Source organism: Ranitomeya imitator, chromosome 6, assembly GCF_032444005.1.
Source record: "Ranitomeya imitator isolate aRanImi1 chromosome 6, aRanImi1.pri, whole genome shotgun sequence".
Taxonomy (NCBI): Eukaryota; Metazoa; Chordata; class Amphibia; order Anura; family Dendrobatidae; genus Ranitomeya; species Ranitomeya imitator.
The window spans coordinates 26,603,112-26,623,651 of NC_091287.1; the positions used below are offsets into that span (position 1 = coordinate 26,603,112).

A 20,540-nucleotide genomic window follows, 5' to 3' on the forward strand; every position below is an offset into this window, starting at 1 on the left:
GTCCATGTGTAGTTCTGTTTTTAAGTGTTCACTCAGTTCCTTCCAAATTTCAACAGCATCCGCAATTAAACAGCTATTTTTCTGTATTTTGTTTAAAGCTTGAGAGATGGGTTTCAGGAAGCTCAGCATATGTTCAACATTTCTCTTAAGCCCAATGTTGAGGATTTTGGCCGTGACAGTGCCATCTATTTTATCTCGATTTTCTTCACAAAGTGTCATCAGAATAGGCCAGTTTTTGATATACTGCTCAAAACAGTCCACCACAGAGTTCCATCTAACATCTTGTGGGAGCGTTAGCTTTTTTCCACCCATCCTTTTCAGAGCTGCTGCAGCAAAATGATTATTACGGAAGTATTTAGCAATTTCAACAACATTAGCCTTTATTTCTGGAACACTTAAGTCTTTGGCTAAGAGGTGCAGCAAATGAGCACTGCAACCATATGTTATTAGCAGCTTTGTATTCCCTCCCTGCTCTTCTAAATCTCTTCTCATCTTGGATACGTTTGCAGCATTGTCAGTGACCAAACTGCGTACTAGACATTTGAATTTTTGTTCACATGTCGTTATAGCTTTTACTGCCACTTCTTGTAAGTATTCTGCTGTGTGTGCATTTCCTGACTTATCAGTTGTTTGTGCAAGGAAGACTTTACCTTCTTCTGTTGTTATACAAGCACATACAATAGGATCATTGTGGACATTACTCCACCCATCAATTATTAACAATTTTACCCTCCAGAGCTGTTGCACATTGCTCCATTTCTCTGTCATACACTTGATCCAGCAGTTTCCCTGCAACATCAGCTCTGCTGGGTGGACTGTATCCTGGTCTCAGGTGCTGAACCATATTAATGAAATGTGGGTTCTCAGTCAGACGGAAAGAAGAGTTCGTTGCATAAATAAACTGGGCAATTTTTTCATCAATCAACTCTTTTTCTAATCTGCTAGTTCTTATCACAAACCTATCTATGGTGGTTCCAGGAGGTAAAGGTTTTTTCTTCCTTTTGGGTGATGGTGATATGTGGCTGTGGGTGTCTGATGATGATGATGCTGCTGCTGCTAATGAAGCACTATCCTGGATGGATAACTCTGAAACTGTAAAACAGGATGATGGTGATCTTGGAGGTGGATAGTTTCCAGAATCCATGAATTCCCCTAAACAAAAAAAGTCAATGCTGTTATTTTATTGTTTATACAATTTCTGCTTATTGTACACAACACATCACTGCCCCTGCCCCAAAAGGAATATTTGTTTTTCTTCATAACTGTACCAAATGACAGTAACATGCAGTAATAATAAGAAATATAATTTTTCTCACACATGACAGTTCAGTCTTTAGAAATAGGATTCAATAAAAGTGTTTACCAACCTGAAGATCCTGCCTGTTCAGAAGTGTTTCTTTGGTCATCTTCATCACCGCACTTCTCATGATGTTGCCTCATTCGCGCCACCAGGCCTTGCATCTCTTTGTTGCATCGTTTGCATTTTGCACGCATGCCTGCCTTACCGATAGGCGAAAGAGCTTCATTAAAATATTCCCAAACTGGGTCTCTTTTACGGCCTGCTGCCATTATAAGGAAAGAATGTAATAAACCTCAGATCGTATACACAAACAAATCCAGACTTGTCTGTCTGTGGCTATGCTGCAGTATTGTGCTCAAAGTTACACTTTCATTTTCTTGTCTGCTTGCCCTTCCTCCTCCTCACACTTAGATTCACATTCTTGTTTTGTGCAGATCTATTCCACTCCAAACAATCAGAAACATATTGTCTAACTTCTTGGACTTGGCACTGAAGGGGTTGATTCTGTATTCATAGGTTTGTAGAACAATAGGATTATGGTCTTTTTCTCAACTCTGTTCATGTTGTAACATTTTTGCCGTGAAGAAGAGGCTGGGACCTCTGCGGAGTCAAATTCAGTTGTGAGAACTGCGTAAGTAAAGCGAGCGTCTGTGATAATATAAGAGAGAAACTGCCCACTAATCCTACAGAAACCTCTGGAAGAGCATGGCATTGTGAATGTTACACATATACAGCCTTTATTCTACTGAGTTAAACAACTCAGCTTTATCTCATGATGGAAGAACCTTTGGATGGTAAAATATTTTCCTCAAAAAGCAGTTTATTGAAAAAAATCCGATTTAAATCCAAAAAATCCGATTTAAATAAAAAAAAAAATCACTTTTTTTATTTATTTATTTATTTTTTAAAACATTGATTTTTATCCACCCTGGCCACCGTGCTGCCCATTATACCGTATGGAGCATTATGTGGGGCCATTATACTGTATGGAGGCCATTATAATGTATGGAGAATTATACTGGGCTGTGTGGGGATTATACTGTGATGCCATCACCATACTTTGCTGGGGAAGGATTGAGAGGCAGGGGGTAGGTAGGGTCATCATACCGTGCATATGAAGGGTACTGTGGAGGAATTCACTGTGGGGGTAGGTTAGTGTTAAGGGGTACTTTTGTTTCCGTCATTCTTTATTATCTGTATTATTCAAGGTTTTTATCCTTTGTTATTACATATTTAAATTATGCTATTGATGCATATGGTTTTTTACTGCTATTAAATAACATTTTATGTTATTCCAATATATTTTAAGATCTATTACGATAATAAAATGTTCTTTGTTCGTGGGACAATCCCTTTAACTTTATTTCTGTATGAAAAAGTTTATATTTATTGATAAGGAAAAACTTCAATTGTAGATATCTTCTTTTTTTATTAAATATTAAGGATGGCCTGCGACTTTTGTACAAGCTTTTAATTTTGGCCCTGTGTATCTGAGCTTGACATCCCTTCTAAGGCATTCTCTGCTATAAAGAGCAGGCGCACTCAGGCCTAGTGCAGATTGTGAGTGGGCACCAAGCAGTAAATGTACGTTGAGAAATCCTGGTGGAAATGACCCCACATAGAGGTCCAAGGACAAATGTGCCCATCACTGCGGAACGATGTACCAAGCATTCTCTCTTATTCCCTTTAGGTTCAGGCACAGGTGCGTCACACCAAAGCTGCTTTTGATAGGCTGAAAACAGACGTATGTGAAAAAGTCGATCTTCTCAGAGCCAGTAGATGTAATCTGTTATCTCATGTCCTGACTACTTATCAGGTAATTACACATTTCCAATTATGGTTTATTATTTATACCAGTCACATGTTATATGCAGATAGGGACAGTATTATAGTAGTTATATTCTTGTATATAGGGGGCAGTATTATAGTAGTTATATTCTTGTATATAGGAGCAGTATTATAGTAGTTATATTCTTGTACATAGGAGCAGTATTATAGTAGTTATATTCTTGTACATAGGAGCAGTATTATAGTAGTTATATTCTTGTACATAGGAGCAGTATTATAGTAGTTATATTCTTGTATATAGGGGCAGTATTATAGTAGTTATATTCTTGTATATAGGGGGCAGTATTATAGTAGTTATATTCTTGTACATAGGAGCAGTATTATAGTAGTTATATTCTTGTATATAGGGGCAGTATTATAGTAGTTATATTCTTGTACATAGGGGCAGTATTATAGTAGTTATATTCTTGTACATAGGAGCAGTATTATAGTAGTTATATTCTTGTACATAGGAGCAGTATTATAGTAGTTATATTCTTGTATATAGGGGCAGTATTATAGTAGTTATATTCTTGTACATAGGAGCAGTATTATAGTAGTTATATTCCTGTACATAGGGGCAGTATTATTTTAGTTACACTCATCTCTTTCTGGTTTCTTGATTTGTTTGGCAGACAACACTACTTCATTTTTGGGAGAAAACATCCCACACGATGGCTGCAATACATGAAAGCTTCAAGGGCTACCAGCCATATGAATTTACTACGCTAAAGGTGAGTTCTCCTCTGCTGTTTATGTACTACCTAATTTAGTGTGTGGCTCCTGACTATTCCTTATGAGCAAAAATAGAGCATATATTAACATATAGGTCGCCTCCCCCTCTTTCATGCATGCTCCAGTGTTGAGCCCGCATCTTTTCCAGCACATGACAGCTGATTTGATCTTTCCAAAAGTCTGCAATAGGCGGTCAATAGCACATCCAATGTATAAAATCTGCTGCCTGTCCCGCAGCTATGTCAATCTGCAGCAGTGGATCTACCCATTGTACAGTATATTACCTGTTAGGTGTCAGGTAGCATTGATGGACTATGTACATTGGATTAGCTTATTATTATTATTATTATTATTATTATTATTTGCCAGTGAAGTATATTGTGGGGAGGTCAAGGCCTCGCTCCAATCCTCTAATAGGGAGGTTATTACTGTCCTCCATTTGGCCTCAACCAACAATGGCGCCGAGGAGCATCTCCTGCTTAATAACTAGGTGTATACCAAGGAGATGAGCCCCTTGGGTCCCTGGCTCCTTGGAATGTCAGTCGGGGGTACGAGGCTATGAGACAGTTTCCAGTGCCTGAGAAATGGATATTTAGGGCATTCCTTAAATGTAGATACATAAAGAAAGTGTGTCTGGGGACTTGAAAGAGCTCTTTACATTGTCCTAAGGAAATGAGAACACCCTGGACTGTGGCCGGAATAGATTTTAATGGTCAGAGTTGATTTAACAAACTTTACATAAATAAAGCACCAGCGAATTTAAGAAACTTTTGTGGCATACCTTAATGGAGAAATAAGCGTATATCTCCATTCTTAAGCTACTTCTTTACATCCATCGTGTCTGCAGAACTCATCATTCACTCTGAAGAACAATTAAAATCTGTCTTGCCAATCACAAGATGAACTTCCAGCTCAAAAATATGAAAGATCCAATTACATCTGCCTTTTGATGTCTTTTCAAAGGGAAAATTGAGGGAGGAGCAATTAAACAGATTGTGCTGCTCCTTTAATAGTAAGTGTTTATTTCAGTCCCACAACTTGATTCACATCTACACAGCTCAATACTGTATATTACCCTACAGGCTGCCTGTAATCAACATGTGCTACATAAAGACTAGAATCTGTTGGCGCTCCTGTGTGGTGTAGTATATAGAGGATGTGTGGTGCAGTATATAGAGGATGTGTCCCGTGTGGTGTAGTATGTAGAGGATGTGTCCCGTGTGGTGTAGTATATAGGGGATGTGTCCCGTGTGGTGTAGTATATAGAGGATGTGTCCCGTGTGGTGTAGTATATAGAGGATGTGTGGTGCAGTATATAGAGGATGTGTGGTGTAGTATATAGAGGATGTGTGGTGTAGTATATAGAGGATGTGTGGTGTAGTATATAGGGGATGTGTCCCGTGTGGTGTAGTATATAGAGGATGTGTCCCGTGTGGTGTAGTATATAGAGGATGTGTGGTGCAGTATATAGAGGATGTGTCCCGTGTGGTGTAGTATGTAGAGGATGTGTCCCGTGTGGTGTAGTATATAGGGGATGTGTCCCGTGTGGTGTAGTATATAGAGGATGTGTCCCGTGTGGTGTAGTATATAGAGGATGTGTGGTGCAGTATATAGAGGATGTGTGGTGCAGTATATAGAGGATGTGTGGTGTAGTATATAGAGGATGTGTGGTGTAGTATATAGGGGATGTGTCCCGTGTGGTGTAGTATATAGAGGATGTGTCCCGTGTGGTGTAGTATATAGAGGATGTGTCCCGTGTGGTGTAGTATATAGAGGATGTGTCCCGTGTGGTGTAGTATATAGAGGATGTGTGGTGCAGTATATAGAGGATGTGTCCTGTTATGATCTGGTAATTCAGTACCACAATGGACATAGAAGTCAGAGCACATACAGTGACCTGACAATAACCCAAAAACATAGAAGGAGCTCTGAGACGTGGGAACTCTGCTGACCGCAATCCCTAATCCTCTCCAACCACACTAGAGGCAGCCGTGGATTGCGCCTAACGCTCCCTAAGCAACTCTGCACAGCCTGAGAAACTAGCTAGCTTGAAGATAGAAAATAAGCCTACCTTGCCTCAGAGAAATACCCCAAAGGAAAAATCAGCCCCCAAATATAATGACTGTGAGTTAAGATGAAAAGACAAACGTAGAGATGCAATAGATTTAGCAAAGTGAGGCCCGACTTTCTGAACAGAGCGAGGATAGGAAAGGTAACTTTGCGGTCAACACAAAACCCTACAAACAACCACGCAAAGGGGCAAAAAGACCCTCCGTACCGAACTAACGGCACGGAGGTACACCCTCTGTGTCCCAGAGCTTCCAGCAAGCAAGAAAAAACAAATAAGCAAGCTGGACAGAAAAAAACAGCAAACAAAAGAGCAAAAGCGGAACTTAGCTATGCAGAGCAGCAGGCCACAGGAACGATCCAGGAGGAAACAGGTCCAATACTAGAACATGGACTGGAGGCCAGGATCAAAGCACTAGGTGGAGTTAAATAGAGCAGCACCTAACGACTTCACCACATCACCTGAGGAAGGAAACTCAGAAGCCGCAGTACCACTCTCCTCCACCAACGGAAGCTCACAGAGAGAATCAGCCGAAGTACCACTTGTGACCACAGGAGGGAGCTCTGCCACAGAATTCACAACAGTGTCCCGTGTGGTGTAGTATATAGAGGATGTGTCCCGTGTGGCGTAGTATATAGAGAATGTGTCCCGTGTGGTGTAGTATATAGAGGATGTGTCCCGTGTGGTGCAGTATATAGAGGATGTGTCCCGTGTGGTGTGGTATATAGAGGATGTGTCCCGTGTGGTGTAGTATATAGAGGATGTGTCCCGTGTGGTGTAGTATATAGAGGATGTGTCCCGTGTGGTGTAGTATATAGAGGGTGTGTCCTGTGTGATGTAGTATATAGAGAATGTGTCCCGTGTGGTGTAGTATATAGAGGATGTGTCCGGTGTGGTGTAGTATATAGAGGATGTGTCCCGTGTGATGTAGTATATAGAGGATGTGTGGTGTAGTATATAGAGGATGTGTCCCATGTGGTGTAGTATATAGAGCATGTGTAGTGTAGTATATAGAGGATGTGTCCCGTGTGGTGTAGTATATAGAGGATGTGTAGTGTAGTATATAGAGGATGTGTCCCGTGTGGTGCAGTATATAGAGAATGTGTCCCGTGTGGTGTAGTATATAGAGAATGTGTCCCGTGTGGTGCAGTATATAGAGAATGTGTCCCGTGTGGTGTAGTATATAGAGAATGTGTCCTGTGTGGTGCAGTATATAGAGGATGTGTAGTGTAGTATATAGAGGATGTGTACCGTGTGGTGTAGTATATAGGGGATGTGTCCCGTGTGGTGTAGTATATAGAGGATGTGTCCCGTGTGGTGTAGTATATAGAGGATGTGTAGTGTAGTATATAGAGGATGTGTACCGTGTGGTGTAGTATATAGAGGATGTGTAGTGTAGTATATAGAGGATGTGTCCCGTGTGGCGTAGTATATAGAGGATGTGTCCCGTGTGGTGTAGTATATAGAGGATGTGTCCCGTGTGGTGTAGTATATAGAGGATGTGTCCCGTGTGGTGTAGTATATAGAGGATGTGTCCGGTGTGGTGTAGTATATAGAGGATGTGTCCGGTGTGGTGTAGTATATAGAGGATGTGTCCCGTGTGGTGTAGTATATAGAGGATGTGTCCCGTGTGGTGTAGTATATAGAGGATGTGTCCCGTGTGGTGTAGTATATAGAGGATGTATAGTGTAGTATATAGAGGATGTGTACCGTGTGGTGTAGTATATAGAGGACGTGTCCCGTGTGGTGTAGTATATAGAGGATGTGTCCCGTGTAGTGCAGTATATAGAGGATGTGTCCCGTGTGGTGTAGTATATAGAGGATGTGTCCCGTGTGGTGCAGTATATAGAGGACGTGTCCCGTGTGGTGTAGTATGTAGAGGACGTGTCCCGTGTGGTGTAGTATATAGAGGACGTGTCCCGTGTGGTGTAGTATATAGAGGATGTGTCCCGTGTGGTGTAGTATATAGAGGATGTGTCCCGTGTGGTGTAGTATAAAGAGGATGTGTCCCGTGTGGTGTAGTATATAGAGGATGTGTGGTGTAGTATATAGAGGATGTGTCCCGTGTGGTGCAGTATATAGAGGATGTGTCCCGTGTGGTGCAGTATATAGAGGATGTGTCACGTGTGGTGCAGTATATAGAGGATGTGTCCCGTGTGGTGTAGTATATAGAGGATGTGTCCCGTGTGGTGCAGTATATAGAGGACGTGTCCCGTGTGGTGTAGTATGTAGAGGACGTGTCCCGTGTGGTGTAGTATATAGAGGATGTGTCCCGTGTGGTGTAGTATATAGAGGATGTGTCCCGTGTGGTGTAGTATGTAGAGGACGTGTCCCGTGTGGTGCAGTATATAGAGGATGTGTCCCGTGTGGTGTAGTATATAGAGGATGTGTTCCGTGTGGTGTAGTATGTAGAGGACGTGTCCCGTGTGGTGTAGTATATAGAGGATGTGTCCCGTGTGGTGCAGTATATAGAGGATGTGTCCCGTGTGGTGTAGTATATAGAGGATGTGTCCCGTGTGGTGTAGTATGTAGAGGACGTGTCCCGTGTGGTGTAGTATATAGAGGATGTGTCCCGTGTGGTGTAGTATGTAGAGGACGTGTCCCGTGTGGTGCAGTATATAGAGGATGTGTCCCGTGTGGTGTAGTATATAGAGGATGTGTCCCGTGTGGTGTAGTATGTAGAGGACGTGTCCCGTGTGGTGCAGTATGTAGAGGACGTGTCCCGTGTGGTGTAGTATATAGAGGATGTGTCCCGTGTGGTGCAGTATATAGAGGATGTGTCCCGTGTGGTGTAGTATATAGAGGATGTGTCCCGTGTGGTGTAGTATGTAGAGGACGTGTCCCGTGTGGTGTAGTATATAGAGGATGTGTCCCGTGTGGTGCAGTATATAGAGGATGTGTCCCGTGTGGTGTAGTATATAGAGGATGTGTCCCGTGTGGTGTAGTATGTAGAGGACGTGTCCCGTGTGGTGCAGTATGTAGAGGACGTGTCCCGTGTGGTGTAGTATATAGAGGATGTGTCCCGTGTGGTGCAGTATATAGAGGATGTGTCCCGTGTGGTGTAGTATATAGAGGATGTGTCCCGTGTGGTGTAGTATGTAGAGGACGTGTCCCGTGTGGTGTAGTATATAGAGGATGTGTCCTGTGTGGTGTAGTATGTAGAGGACGTGTCCCGTGTGGTGTAGTATTTAGAGGATGTGTCCCGTGTGGTGTAGTATATAGAGGATGTGTCCCGTGTGGTGTAGTATGTAGAGGACGTGTCCCGTGTGGTGTAGTATATAGAGGATGTGTCCCGTGTGGTGCAGTATATAGAGGATGTGTCCCGTGTGGTGCAGTATATAGAGGATGTGTCCCGTGTGGTGCAGTATATAGAGGATGTGTCCCGTGTGGTGTAGTATAAAGAGGATGTGTGGTGTAGTATATAGAGGATGTGTCCCGTGTGGTGCAGTATATAGAGGATGTGTCCCGTGTGGTGTAGTATATAGAGGATGTGTCCCGTGTGGTGCAGTATATAGAGGACGTGTCCCGTGTGGTGTAGTATATAGAGGATGTGTCCCGTGTGGTGTAGTATATAGAGGATGTGTCCCGTGTGGTGTAGTATAAAGAGGATGTGTGGTGTAGTATATAGAGGATGTGTCCCGTGTGGTGTAGTATATAGAGGATGTGTCCCGTGTGGTGTAGTATATAGAGGATGTGTCCCGTGTGGTGTATTATATAGAGGACGTGTCCCGTGTGGTGAAGTATATAGAGGATGTGTCCTGTGTGGTGCAGTATATAGAGGATGTGTCCCGTGTGGTGCAGTATATAGAGGATGTGTCCCCTGTGATGTAGTATATAGAGGATGTGTAGTGTAGTATATAGAGGATGTGTCCCGTGTGGTGTAGTATATAGAGGATGTGTCCCGTTTGGTGTAGTATATAGAGGATGTGTCCCGTGTGGTGTAGTATATAGAGGATGTGTCCCGTGTGGTGTAGTATATAGAGGATGTGTCCCGTGTGATGTAGTATATAGAGGATGTGTCCCGTTTGGTGTAGTATATAGAGGATGTGTCCCGTGTGGTGTAGTATATAGAGGATGTGTCCCGTTTGATGTAGTATATAGAGAATGTGTCCGGTGTGGTGTAGTATATAGAGGATGTGTCCCGTGTGGTGTAGTATATAGAGAATGTGTCCGGTGTGGTGCAGTATATAGAGGATGTGTCCCGTGTGGTGTAGTATATAGAGGATGTGTCCCGTGTGGTGTAGTATATAGAGGATGTGTCCCGTGTGGTGCAGTATATAGAGGATGTGTCCCGTGTGGTGTAGTATATAGAGGATGTGTCCCGTGTGGTGCAGTATATAGAGGACGTGTCCCGTGTGGTGTAGTATATAGAGGATGTGTCCCGTGTGGTGTAGTATATAGAGGATGTGTCCAGTGTGGTGTAGTATATAGAGGATGTGTCCCGTGTGGTGTAGTATATAGAGGATGTGTCCTCTGTGGTGTAGTATATAGATGATGTGTCCCGAGTGGTGCAGTATATAGAGAATGTGTCCGGTGTGGTGCAGTATATAGAGGATGTGTCCCGTATGGTGTAGTATATAGAGGATGTGTCCCGTGTGGTGTAGTATATAGAGGATGTGTCCCGTGTGGTGTAGTATATAGAGGATGTGTCCGGTGTGGTGTAGTATATAGAGGATGTGTCCGGTGTGGTGTAGTATATAGAGGATGTGTCCCGTGTGGTGTAGTATATAGAGGATGTGTCCCGTGTGGTGTAGTATATAGAGGATGTGTCCCGTGTGGTGTAGTATATAGAGGATGTATAGTGTAGTATATAGAGGATGTGTACCGTGTGGTGTAGTATATAGAGGACGTGTCCCGTGTGGTGCAGTATATAGAGGATGTGTCCGGTGTGGTGTAGTATATAGAGGATGTGTCCCGTGTGGTGTAGTATATAGAGGATGTGTCCCGTGTGGTGCAGTATATAGAGGATGTGTCCCGTGTGGTGCAGTATATAGAGGATGTGTCCCGTGTGGTGTAGTATATAGAGGATGTGTCCCGTGTGGTGCAGTATATAGAGGACGTGTCCCGTGTGGTGTAGTATGTAGAGGACGTGTCCCGTGTGGTGTAGTATATAGAGGACGTGTCCCGTGTGGTGTAGTATATAGAGGATGTGTCCCGTGTGGTGTAGTATATAGAGGATGTGTCCCGTGTGGTGTAGTATAAAGAGGATGTGTCCCGTGTGGTGTAGTATATAGAGGATGTGTGGTGTAGTATATAGAGGATGTGTCCCGTGTGGTGCAGTATATAGAGGATGTGTCCCGTGTGGTGTAGTATATAGAGGATGTGTGGTGTAGTATATAGAGGATGTGTCCCGTGTGGTGTAGTATATAGAGGATGTGTCCCGTGTGGTGTAGTATATAGAGGATGTGTCCCGTGTGGTGCAGTATATAGAGGATGTGTCCCGTGTGGTGCAGTATATAGAGGATGTGTCCCGTGTGGTGTAGTATATAGAGGATGTGTCCCGTGTGGTGCAGTATATAGAGGACGTGTCCCGTGTGGTGTAGTATGTAGAGGACGTGTCCCGTGTGGTGTAGTATATAGAGGATGTGTCCCGTGTGGTGTAGTATAAAGAGGATGTGTGGTGTAGTATATAGAGGATGTGTCCCGTGTGGTGCAGTATATAGAGGATGTGTCCCGTGTGGTGTAGTATATAGAGGATGTGTCCCGTGTGGTGCAGTATATAGAGGACGTGTCCCGTGTGGTGTAGTATATAGAGGATGTGTCCCGTGTGGTGTAGTATATAGAGGATGTGTCCCGTGTGGTGTAGTATAAAGAGGATGTGTGGTGTAGTATATAGAGGATGTGTCCCGTGTGGTGTAGTATATAGAGGATGTGTCCCGTGTGGTGTATTATATAGAGGACGTGTCCCGTGTGGTGAAGTATATAGAGGATGTGTCCTGTGTGGTGCAGTATATAGAGGATGTGTCCCGTGTGGTGCAGTATATAGAGGATGTGTCCCCTGTGATGTAGTATATAGAGGATGTGTAGTGTAGTATATAGAGGATGTGTCCCGTGTGGTGTAGTATATAGAGGATGTGTCCCGTGTGATGTAGTATATAGAGGATGTGTCCCGTTTGGTGTAGTATATAGAGGATGTGTCCCGTGTGGTGTAGTATATAGAGGATGTGTCCCGTTTGGTGTAGTATATAGAGGATGTGTCCCGTGTGGTGTAGTATATAGAGAATGTGTCCGGTGTGGTGCAGTATATAGAGGATGTGTCCCGTGTGGTGTAGTATATAGAGGATGTGTCCCGTGTGGTGTAGTATATAGAGGATGTGTCCAGTGTGGTGTAGTATATAGAGGATGTGTCCCGTGTGGTGTAGTATATAGAGGATGTGTCCTCTGTGGTGTAGTATATAGATGATGTGTCCCGAGTGGTGCAGTATATAGAGAATGTGTCCGGTGTGGTGCAGTATATAGAGGATGTGTCCCGTATGGTGTAGTATATAGAGGATGTGTCCCGTGTGGTGTAGTATATAGAGGACGTGTCCCGTGTGGTGTAGTATATAGAGGATGTGTCTCGTGTGGTGCTGTATATAGAGGATGTGTCCCGTGTGGTGTAGTATATAGAGGACGTGTCCCGTGTGGTGTAGTATATAGAGGATGTGTCCCGTGTGGTGCAGTATATAGAGGATGTGTCCCGTGTGGTGCAGTATATAGAGGATGTGTCCCGTGTGGTGCAGTATATAGAGGATGTGTCCCGTGTGGTGTAGTATATAGAGGATGTGTCCCGTGTGGTGCAGTATATAGAGGACGTGTCCCGTGTGGTGTAGTATGTAGAGGACGTGTCCCGTGTGGTGTAGTATATAGAGGACGTGTCCCGTGTGGTGTAGTATATAGAGGATGTGTCCCGTGTGGTGTAGTATATAGAGGATGTGTCCCGTGTGGTGTAGTATAAAGAGGATGTGTGGTGTAGTATATAGAGGATGTGTCCCGTGTGGTGTAGTATATAGAGGATGTGTCCCGTGTGGTGTAGTATATAGAGGATGTGTCCCGTGTGGTGTATTATATAGAGGACGTGTCCCGTGTGGTGAAGTATATAGAGGATGTGTCCTGTGTGGTGCAGTATATAGAGGATGTGTCCCGTGTGGTGCAGTATATAGAGGATGTGTCCCCTGTGATGTAGTATATAGAGGATGTGTAGTGTAGTATATAGAGGATGTGTCCCGTGTGGTGTAGTATATAGAGGATGTGTCCCGTGTGATGTAGTATATAGAGGATGTGTCCCGTTTGGTGTAGTATATAGAGGATGTGTCCCGTGTGGTGTAGTATATAGAGGATGTGTCCCGTTTGGTGTAGTATATAGAGGATGTGTCCCGTGTGGTGTAGTATATAGAGAATGTGTCCGGTGTGGTGCAGTATATAGAGGATGTGTCCCGTGTGGTGTAGTATATAGAGGATGTGTCCCGTGTGGTGTAGTATATAGAGGATGTGTCCCGTGTGGTGTAGTATATAGAGGATGTGTCCTCTGTGGTGTAGTATATAGATGATGTGTCCCGAGTGGTGCAGTATATAGAGAATGTGTCCGGTGTGGTGCAGTATATAGAGGATGTGTCCCGTATGGTGTAGTATATAGAGGATGTGTCCCGTGTGGTGTAGTATATAGAGGATGTGTCCCGTGTGGTGTAGTATAAAGAGGATGTGTGGTGTAGTATATAGAGGATGTGTCCCGTGTGGTGCAGTATATAGAGGATGTGTCCCGTGTGGTGCAGTATATAGAGGATGTGTCCCGTGTGGTGCAGTATATAGAGGATGTGTCCCGTGTGGTGTAGTATATAGAGGATGTGTCCCGTGTGGTGTAGTATATAGAGGACGTGTCCCGTGTGGTGTAGTATATAGAGGATGTGTCCCGTGTGGTGTAGTATATAGAGGATGTGTCCCGTGTGGTGTAGTATATAGAGGATGTGTCCGGTGTGGTGTAGTATATAGAGGATGTGTCCCGTGTGGTGCAGTATATAGAGGATGTGTCCCGTGTGGTGTAGTATATAGAGGATGTGTCCCGTGTGGTGTAGTATATAGAGGATGTGTCCCGTGTGGTGTAATATAAAGAGGATGTGTGGTGTAGTATATAGAGGATGTGTCCCGTGTGGTGTAGTATATAGAGGATGTGTCCCGTGTGGTGTAGTATATAGAGGATGTGTCCCGTGTGGTGTATTATATAGAGGACGTGTCCCGTGTGGTGAAGTATATAGAGGATGTGTCCTGTGTGGTGCAGTATATAGAGGATGTGTCCCGTGTGGTGCAGTATATAGAGGATGTGTCCCCTGTGATGTAGTATATAGAGGATGTGTAGTGTAGTATATAGAGGATGTGTCCCGTGTGGTGTAGTATATAGAGGATGTGTCCCGTGTGATGTAGTATATAGAGGATGTGTCCCGTTTGGTGTAGTATATAGAGGATGTGTCCCGTGTGGTGTAGTATATAGAGGATGTGTCCCGTTTGGTGTAGTATATAGAGGATGTGTCCCGTGTGGTGTAGTATATAGAGAATGTGTCCGGTGTGGTGCAGTATATAGAGGATGTGTCCCGTGTGGTGTAGTATATAGAGGATGTGTCCCGTGTGGTGTAGTATATAGAGGATGTGTCCAGTGTGGTGTAGTATATAGAGGATGTGTCCCGTGTGGTGTAGTATATAGAGGATGTGTCCTGTGTGGTGTAGTATATAGAGGATGTGTCCCGTGTGGTGTAGTATATAGAGGATGTGTCCAGTGTGGTGTAGTATATAGAGGATGTGTCCCGTGTGGTGTAGTATATAGAGGATGTGTCCTGTGTGGTGTAGTATATAGAGGATGTGTCCCGTATGGTGTAGTATATAGAGGATGTGTCCCGTGTGGTGTAGTATATAGAGGATGTGTCCCGTGTGGTGTAGTATATAGAGGATGTGTCCCGTGTGGTGCAGTATATAGAGGATGTGTTCCGTGTGGTGCAGTATATAGAGGATGTGTCCCGTGTGGTGTAGTATATAGAGGATGTGTCCCGTGTGGTGTAGTATATAGAGGATGTGTCCCGTGTGGTGTAGTATATAGAGGATGTGTCCCGTGTGGTGTAGTATATAGAGGATGTGTCCCGTGTGGTGTAGTATATAGAGGATGTGTCCCGTGTGGTGCAGTATATAGAGGATGTGTCCCGTGTGGTGCTGTATATAGAGGATGTGTCCCGTGTGGTGTAGTATATAGAGGATGTGTCCCGTGTGGTGTAGTATATAGAGGATGTGTCCCGTGTGGTGCAGTATATAGAGGATGTGTCCCGTGTGGTGCTGTATATAGAGGATGTGTCCCGTGTGGTGTAGTATATAGAGGATGTGTCCTGTGTGGTGTAGTATATAGAGGATGTGTCCCGTGTGGTGTAGTATATAGAGGATGTGTCCCGTGTGGTGTAGTATATAGAGGATGTGTCCTCTGTGGTGTAGTATATAGATGATGTGTCCCGAGTGGTGCAGTATATAGAGAATGTGTCCGGTGTGGTGCAGTATATAGAGGATGTGTCCCGTATGGTGTAGTATATAGAGGATGTGTCCCGTGTGGTGTAGTATATAGAGGATGTGTCCCGTGTGGTGCAGTATATAGAGGATGTGTTCCGTGTGGTGTAGTATATAGAGGATGTGTCCCGTGTGGTGCAGTATATAGAGGACGTGTCCGGTGTGGTGTAGTATATAGAGGATGTGTCCCGTGTGGTGTAGTATATAGAGGATGTGTCCGGTGTGGTGTAGTATATAGATGACGTGTCCCGTGTGGTGCAGTATATACAGGATGTGTCCCGTGTGGTGTAGTATATAGAGGATGTGTCCCGTGTGGTGCAGTATATAGAGGACGTGTCCGGTGTGGTGTAGTATATAGAGGATGTGTCCCGTGTGGTGTAGTATATAGAGGATGTGTCCCGTGTGGTGCAGTATATAGAGGACGTGTCCGGTGTGGTGTAGTATATAGATGACGTGTCCCGTGTGGTGTAGTATATACAGGATGTGTCCCGTGTGGTGTAGTATATAGAGGATGTGTCCCGTGTGGTGCAGTATATAGAGGACGTGTCCGGTGTGGTGTAGTATATAGAGGATGTGTCCCGTGTGGTGTAGTATATAGAGGATGTGTCCGGTGTGGTGTAGTATATAGATGACGTGTCCCGTGTGGTGCAGTATATACAGGATGTGTCCCGTGTGGTGTAGTATATAGAGGATGTGTCCCGTGTGGTGCAGTATATAGAGGACGTGTCCGGTGTGGTGTAGTATATAGAGGATGTGTCCCGTGTGGTGTAGTATATAGAGGATGTGTCCCGTGTGGTGTAGTATATAGAGGATGTGTCCCGTGTGGTGTAGTATATAGAGGACGTGGCATAGTACAGTCATGGCCGAAAGAGTTGGCACCCTTGAAATTGATCCAGAAAATGAAATACCGTATATACTCGAGTATAAGCCGACCCCCCTAATTTTGCCACAAAAAACTGGGAAAACTTATTGACTCGAGTATAAGCCTAGGGTGGAAATGCAGCATTTACCGGTGAATTTCAAAAATAAAAATAGATCATTATTTCCCCATAGCTGTGCCATATAGTGCTCTGCACCGTTCATATTGCCCCATAGATGCTGCACAGATGCCCCATATAGTGCTGTGTGCCGTTCATATTGCCCCATAGATGCTGCACAGATGCCCCATATAGTGCTGTGTGCCGTTCATATTGCCCCATAGATGCTGCACAGATGCCCCATATAGTGCTGTGTGCCGTTCATACTGCCCCATAGATGCTGCACAGACGCCCCATATAGTGCTGTGTGCCGTTCATACTGCCCCATAGATGCTGCACAGATGCCCCATATAGTGCTGTGTGCCGTTCATACTGCCCCATAGATGCTGCACAGACGCCCCATATAGTGCTGTGTGCCGTTCATACTGCCCCATAGATGCTGCACAGACGCCCCATATAGTGCTGTGTGCCGTTCATACTGCCTTATAGATGCTGCACAGATGCCCCATATAGTGCTGTGTGCCGTTCATACTGCCCCATAGATGCTGCACAGACGCCCCATATAGTGCTGTGTGCCGTTCATACTGCCCCATAGATGCTGCACAGATGCCCCATATAGTGCTGTGTGCCGTTCATACTGCCCCATAGATGCTGCACAGACGCCCCATATAGTGCTGTGTGCCGTTCATACTGCCCCATAGATGCTGCACAGATGCCCCATATAGTGCTGTGTGCCGTTCATACTGCCCCATAGATGCTGCACAGATGCCCCATATAGTGCTGTGTGCCGTTCATACTGCCCCATAGATGCTGCACAGATGCCCCATATAGTGCTGTGTGCCGTTCATACTGCCCCATAGATGCTGCACAGATGCCCCATATAGTGCTGTGTGCCGTTCATACTGCCCCATAGATGCTGCACAGATGCCCCATATAGTGCTGTGTGCCGTTCATACTGCCCCATAGATGCTGCACAGACGCCCCATATAGTGCTGTGTGCCGTTCATACTGCCCCATAGATGCTGCACAGATGCCCCATATAGTGCTGTGTGCCGTTCATACTGCCCCATAGATGCTGCACAGATGCCCCATATAGTGCTGTGTGCCGTTCATACTGCCCCATAGATGCTGCACAGATGCCCCATATAGTGCTGTGTGCCGTTCATATTGCCCCATAGATGCTGCACAGATGCCCCATATAGTGCTGTGTGCCGTTCATACTGCCCCATAGATGCTGCACAGATGCCCCATATAGTGCTGTGTGCCGTTCATACTGCCCCATAGATGCTGCACATATATCTGTGCCATGGCCGCTGCAATAAAAAAAACAAAAAAAAAAACACATACTCACCTCTCTTGATTGCAGCTCCCAGCGTCCGGTCCCGGCGCCTCCATCTTCCCGGCGTCTCTGCTCTGACTGATCAGGCAGAGGGCGCCGCGCACACTATATGCGTCATCGCGCCCTCTGCCTGAACAGTCAGAGCGCAGACGCCGGGAAGATGGAGGCGCCGGGAAGATGCAGCGGCGCCCGGTGGCTGGAACGTGGACAGGTGAATATAACATACTCACCTAGTCCCAGCGATCCTCGCGCTGTCCCTGCCTTCCTCCCCGTCTTCTGTGCTGCAGCCTCTTCCTGTCAGCGGTCACCGGCACCGCTGATCAGAGAAATGAATAGGCGGCTCCACCCCTATAGGAGGTGGAGCCGCCTATTCATTTCTGTAATGAGCGGTCCCACGTGACCGCTGAAGAGGGGAAGACGCTGCAGCACAGAAGACAGGGAGGAAGGCAGGGACAGCGCGAGGATCGCTGGGACTAGGTAAGTATACCTCAGCGCCCTCACCCCCTCACCTGCCGACCCCACCGCTACCGTGACTCGAGTAAAAGCCGAGAGGGGCACTTTCAGCCCAAAAATTTGGGCTGAAAATCTCGGCTTATACTCGAGTATATACGGTATTTCTCCCAGAAAGTTATTGGAATTACAGGCAAATTGTACATAATTTCACACACAACCCCAAAAATGGTCCGGACAAAATTGCTGGCACCTTTCCAAAAATGTGGGTGAACAACTTGGTTTCAACCATGTGATGCTCGTTCACAATTACCTGTGGCAAGTAACAAATGTGGGCAATATGAAAATCACACCTGAAACAAGACACTGGGTGCCTTATCTATGAGCAAGGCATCGTGAAATCTGAAGATTACCAAAGTATTTTGGGTGGCAATGTAGTGCCCAGTGTCAGAAAGCTGGGTTTGTGTCCTAGGTCATGGGTCTTCCAGCAGGCTAATGACCACAAACATACTTCAAAAAGCCCCCAGAAATGGTTGGAAACAAAGCGCTGGAGAGTTGTGAAGTGGCAGCAATGAGTCCGGATCCAAGTCCCATTGATCACCTGTGGGGAGGTCACTTCCAGGATGAATAACAGAGGAGCTGTACAAATGATGGCATCAGATGCTCCAGAATCGTTATTAGTGTGAACAGAAACCTTTACTAACACAGATGTGACTTCGGAGCTCGCCGGTGCCGTCCAGCTTTGTAGCCTTTCTTTGTTTCTTTTAGCAGCGTCATTTTCGGAGTTTTCGTCCTCGTGTCAACGCCTCGAATCAAAGACGCCTATTTTATGAAGACATTTTGTTCGGTTGCTAAAATATGTTAATTAATAAAACGTGTGACTGCAGCCCACACAGGGAGATCTTGCCAGCTCCATTAATTACCAGCCACGAAGGCGTCCTACTATAGGCACACGGGAGAGAAATGCTGTTTACTATTGTGACAGCTCCCGGGCCGCTCGCTTGTTTGGTTGCCGGTTATTTTTGTAGTCACGACTGAGAACAGCACTGACAAACAAGTTCACTTCCCGGCCGCCGCGTCTCGCCAGCTTTCTCCGGGAACAGGTGGCACAGTGTCTTGTTTTTGGCACCACTTATATGGCTCAGCATAAATGAGTACACCCTCTTTGAAGAGAAGAAAAATTTCCAAAATTTTTACGAGAAAGAAAAGTTAGTAATATAACTTAAATTACAAAATATTCAATGTAAGGGCTCATACCCATCAGCGTTAATAAAATCGGTCCAATGTTGTTCTTTAAAAGTCCGACAAGTGTCATTCAAGCGGCTATCAATTTTCATGCGAGTACAATGCGATTTTTCTCACCTATCATCCGTATGACATGCTTATGCAATTTTAACATTAACTTTTATGTAGAGTAATTCTCTGTCATTTAAAGATGGTTTTCAAAGGAAATATTCTTCAATACATAAATATGTGAGTGACATATATTATTAGTGCAGTGTGTGTGTGTAGCTTACTGTTCATGTATCTAATTAATTAATCAATACATTAAGCAAAAAAAATGGCATGCGATTTCCCGAAGTTTTGATAACCAGCAGAGGAAAAGCAGACAGCTGGGGGCTGATGTTTATAGCCTGGGAAGGGGTAATACACATGGAGCTTCCCCGGCTATTAATATCAGCTCACAGCTGTATACTTCATCTTTCGTGGTTATTAAAAAGTGGACTCCCACCCCCATAAAAAAAATGACGTAGGGTCCCCCTTATAATTAGTACCCTGCAAAGGCTAGGCAGACAGCTGCGGGCTGATATTAATATCCTAGGAAGGGTCCATGGATATTGGCCCCCTCGCAGACTAAAAACATCAGCTCTCAGCCACCCCAGAAATGGCACATCTATAAGTTGATGATCTTAGCCTCACGATTCACCCTTGCCCTGGTGCATTGGAAAGTTGGGTAATAATATTGGGGTTGATGTCAGCTTTGTATTGGTAGTTGACATAAAGTCCAGGGGTTAGTAATGGAGAGGCGTCTATAAGATGCCCCCATTACTAGCCCCATAGTCATATTGTAAATAAAAAAACATCCTGAATAAAGTCCTTTTTATTGAAATAAAGACACTGACCCCTTTACTACGGTGTCCCATAGAAAATGTTGATTCTAGAAGGAAAAGGTTTTTCAAATCTCATGGGGTGTACTCACATATACTGAGATATAGATAAATGGAGAGACATAATTTCACACTTAACCCCTTACTGACTGTTGATGCACAGTCTTTATGGAAGGGACTTGCGTAGTCTCGAAAGCTTGCAATTTGCTACCATCTTTTC

At 44.8% G+C, this 20,540-nt stretch overlaps 1 protein-coding gene across 1 annotated transcript in view; it reads left to right on the forward strand.

Moving 5' to 3' along the window:
- The window catches only part of ICA1 (islet cell autoantigen 1), an 86,064-nt gene that overhangs the window by 50,454 nt on the left and 15,070 nt on the right, over nt 1–20,540 (forward strand). The window contains exons 7-8 of the mRNA XM_069729345.1: nt 2,991–3,116; nt 3,763–3,861. Coding sequence (XP_069585446.1) covers nt 2,991–3,116; nt 3,763–3,861 — 225 coding nt within the window. The remainder of the gene's footprint in view (nt 1–2,990; nt 3,117–3,762; nt 3,862–20,540) is intronic.